Below are 4028 nucleotides of genomic sequence, written 5' to 3' on the forward strand. Positions count from 1 at the left end.
CATCTCAAAATCTTTTTGGTTCCGGTTTCCATGTTGGGTCTTGGATTATCACATGATCACTTTATGAGAATGATTGAGGAACACAACCAAAAAGCTCCMACTTGACAACATTTCGATTTGTAAACTATGTTTTAATGGGAAAAGAGTTTCTTACTTTGGGTTGAATATGCAAAATTGGTGATTCTTTTAGGCTTCTTGTTCGACAATGCCCAAATTCAAAAGTAGATCCAGATGTATTTCAACCAAGATACCAAACAAGTCTCTCTACCCAAACGTGAAACATATATAATCATGGAAAATTGAACGACTTTAATCTTTAACTTGGTTGTTGTTTCACTCTTAACATGTGACTTTTTGAAACACTCGGACACAATTTACCACATTCGTACATTTTTATTTTATTTTTATTAACCTGGATATCCAACCCCTATGCGAGCCGACTAATCCTGCTTTGCAAATAGCCCGGAGTCGCCGCATTTGAACCTCCGTGCCCACAAGGGGATTTTTATTCCTCATTGGATTTGAATCTAGGACCTCCAGGTACTTTTGACCTTTGAAGTCAAGCTCAAATCAATCAGGCACCACCCTTATGGTTACACATTTGTACATTTATGTMATAGATCATTGTCTTGGCCCAACGACATGAGCCATGACAAAACCCATGAGCAATATATTTGCTCACATTCAAAAAACAAATCATTTAAAATGTTAAAATATATAATTGATTTTTATAATTTCTAAAATAATAAAGTTCACACTTCTTTTAATAATAATACAWAACGTAGAAAAAACTAAAATATGATCACGAAAAGAATTATTCAAAATCAKAAAAGAAAGAAGAATCCTSRTAKAATAAATTTAACATAAAGTCAATASCAACTCGGAAGAATTTTGGGGCTGTTTACCAAATATTTATCGGTAAGTGTTTACCAGTAAAATTTAAYATTRTTGTTTACTTATCGAGTAAGATTTTAGTTCAGCAAAATGACATCRCATGCAARAATTTATCCKGTAATCGCTTACCATGGTAAGAGTCAGAGCCGTTTGGCACCTCGATGTCGACTCATCACATCCTAGGGTTGAAGGTCCCAAGGGTTCGGTTGTTCGCCRATGTACGTGAGCAAGCAATTTAGTGGTTGTTCGCTCATGAACAAAAGCTACAAAGCACTCCCTAGAATCCCGGCTTGGCACTGTTAGTTCGCATCGCTCTCTTCTGTTCAAGCGAAGGCTATAATTACAGTTCGAGTTTACGTCCATCCCTGGTCGAGTACAGTAGATAAGACTTTTGGTTCTTGTATCGCTCTTACCGGATAAGATTCTTGATCCTTAGCATATTTATCCGATTAGATAATGTGACTTGGTAAACACTTACTCGAGTAAGCGTTTGGTAAACGGCMTCTTAGATTAACGTAGGCAAAAGTCAAGCATTTAATGCTTAGAATAATTATATATGATGGAAAACGCCGCCTTTGACCCAACAAATCTCAACTCTTAGCTAACGTTATACACTAAATATAAAGAAAATGAAATTCCTGTTCGATTAACTCAATAATAATATTTTATTTGGTTCCTTCTTTTTTACTATTTTAATAAAACCGAATAACAAAAGCATMAGGCGTTGCACCCGCAAGTAAAATGTTGAAGACAAATGTGAATAAACATCCAACTCTTTATTACTGAACCAAATACCCAAAAAGCCGAATAACCCAAAACCAATTAAACGGAACCTCATTCGGATTAAGTTATTAGATAGCATGAAGAACCGATTAAATCCGAAACTTGATTTAACCACGGAATATCCCCATTACAAACTAGCGGGTTAAGAAGTGGTTCAAAAAGGAACCATTTCGGTTACAAAACCAGTCATCAAGAAGTTTGTAACCGCTAGGGCCTTATCCGTCTATCTTAAAAAATTACAACCAGYCCCTGCATAACCGGACATAATCCGWTTATGTAGTCGAGTAATATTTGATAGAGGATAGAGAAAGCTAACCTTGGCCTTGYAGGAAGGTTAATAATGTATGCATGTTTTGCAACTATCTGCTTTCTAACCACATGAAAAAATCAACTAATAGTATAAAAAGAAAAAAAAGCATCCTTCAGAAAACAGATGAGCAAATGTAATTTATTTCATGATACCTCAATATCAGTCAAACAAGCAGAATGGCGAAAGCTTTACCTCTTCGAGGCGAATAATCTGTTGTGTACCCAAGCAGGCAATAGCTATCTGTAACGACTATCACTTTGGCTCTATAAAAATTGAGGTGGTGAAATTTAACGCAATAATTAACAAGAAAATTATCCGATTACCCGAAAAAAGTACACAGAAAAACAAAATACCATCGTAGATTAGAGATAGAATCATCACTGCTGTGGCTGCTGATAAAAATTGTTCCCACAACTTCCATTCATCATTCCTGCTGCTTCATTCCTCCCATACCCCCGGTTATAACTTGCAGATCCATACTTGTTATGGTTCCATGGAAGCCCTGATTTTGAGTTATTCCACTTTTGCTGCTTGAAGTATCTCCTACCAAGGGTATTATTGGAATTGGAGTTCCTAAATCTTTGAAAATTGGGCTGGTTGAATGGCATGTCTGTAGCGGAATTTGTTGATGATGTACAATTGTTACGCCATAATTGTTCTTCTTTACGGGGATATGAAGGTAAAGGTGGAAAAGGATGAAAAGTCGTGGCTGGACCAACAACCCAACTCTCTCCTTCAGGTGTCCCTAATCGTTGAACAACAGAACATGGAACCCCGAATGAAGTGGGTAACCGTGAAATGTATCTTTCTTGTGGATACCCCATCACGGATTTACAACAGTTGGTGTCGGTGGAAGTTGAAGGTGCATTAGATGGGAATAATTGTCGGTTAATTGGAGATGAAAATCCAGGAGGAGCATCCCCATCCTCATCGTTGTTTACTTGTCTTTCTTCTTGCACCATATGGTTGACTTGTTCACTTCTGCTGGTTTTTGATCTATGTTCTTTGTTTGATGGAGATTCTATATCGGGTTTCACATCACCAGGCTCATCCCAACGACTTTTACGCTTTCTGGTTCTCGTGCCATCGGTGCAACTACTGAGACATGATGCAGCAGATCCTTCTACAGTTCTAGCATCAACTCCACTAAATGACTGCTGAATACAGTTATCTGCAACTTCAGAAGGTCTTCTATCCCGATCATGTTGCACTGGAATTGTTTTGAAGTTTGGGCTCGCTTGATTTTCCATTCTTTCAACGTCCCTATCTGCCCAATTGACTTTTCTGGCGGACCAAGGGATCCACCGATCACGGAAATTTCGTGCAATTTGGTGGACCTGTCAGCCGTAAAAACAAATCAAAAGGTTCAAAAGCACATCAATATCACTGAATTTAAAGCATTAAAAAACCAATGGATTCAACAATCCGGATAAAAGTCACATGTTTCCCTCACTGTTACTCCAATCAAATTTCGACATGTGTAAGGTAGGGAGTGAATACGTAACTATAAAGGCGTGGTTATGCAAATGTAGAAGGATGATCACGTAAATGTAAGGGGTGCATATGTAAWTTAAACGGTAATGGGAGCGAGAAAAAAAGATGACAAGTCGAAGTCATATAGAAGGGACATGAAGGGAATAGGGAAGGGGTAACAGGAGATATTTTTCCCAACAACCCCCCACCATAAACAGTAATCAACAAATAATTWGCTTTACGGAGGGAAGAAAAAAACAAGATGAAATGATCAATTGCTATATAAACGAAAAAATACATTTTGAAAATAACAATGCAGCAAAAATCTTWTAACATATTTTCAAATGTACCTGCTTGTCTGTATGCTCCGTAAGTGACAAAATTGATTCCTTGAAGCTGAGAAAAGATAAAGGGAAAACATCTTTAAGATACTGTAAATTAGAAAAGTTGCTGCCAAATGTGCAAAATCAAAAGCTGATTGACTAAACTATTAAACTGCATTAAAAGCCAAAAAGAGTTCAATATTGAAGGCATCACTCTGATCAGAATTAAAATCAATTATAGTTCA

General features: G+C 37.1%; 1 protein-coding gene across 1 annotated transcript in view; it reads right to left on the reverse strand.

Annotated features, from left to right (window-relative positions):
- Positions 1 to 2112: 2112 nt before the first annotated feature.
- Positions 2113 to 4028, reverse strand: part of LOC112514964 (histone-lysine N-methyltransferase ASHH2) — a 20339-nt gene continuing 18423 nt past the window's right edge. Inside the window, exons 16-17 of the mRNA XM_025121617.1 lie at positions 3811 to 3896; positions 2113 to 3324 (exon numbers count right to left, since the gene is read on the reverse strand). Of these exons, the coding sequence (XP_024977385.1) occupies positions 2365 to 3324; positions 3811 to 3896 (1046 nt within the window). The 3' untranslated portion in view covers positions 2113 to 2364. The remainder of the gene's footprint in view (positions 3325 to 3810; positions 3897 to 4028) is intronic.

The sequence above is a fragment of the Cynara cardunculus genome (genome assembly GCF_001531365.2).
Source record: "Cynara cardunculus var. scolymus isolate 2C chromosome LG 6, CcrdV1, whole genome shotgun sequence".
NCBI lineage: Eukaryota > Viridiplantae > Streptophyta > Magnoliopsida > Asterales > Asteraceae > Cynara > Cynara cardunculus.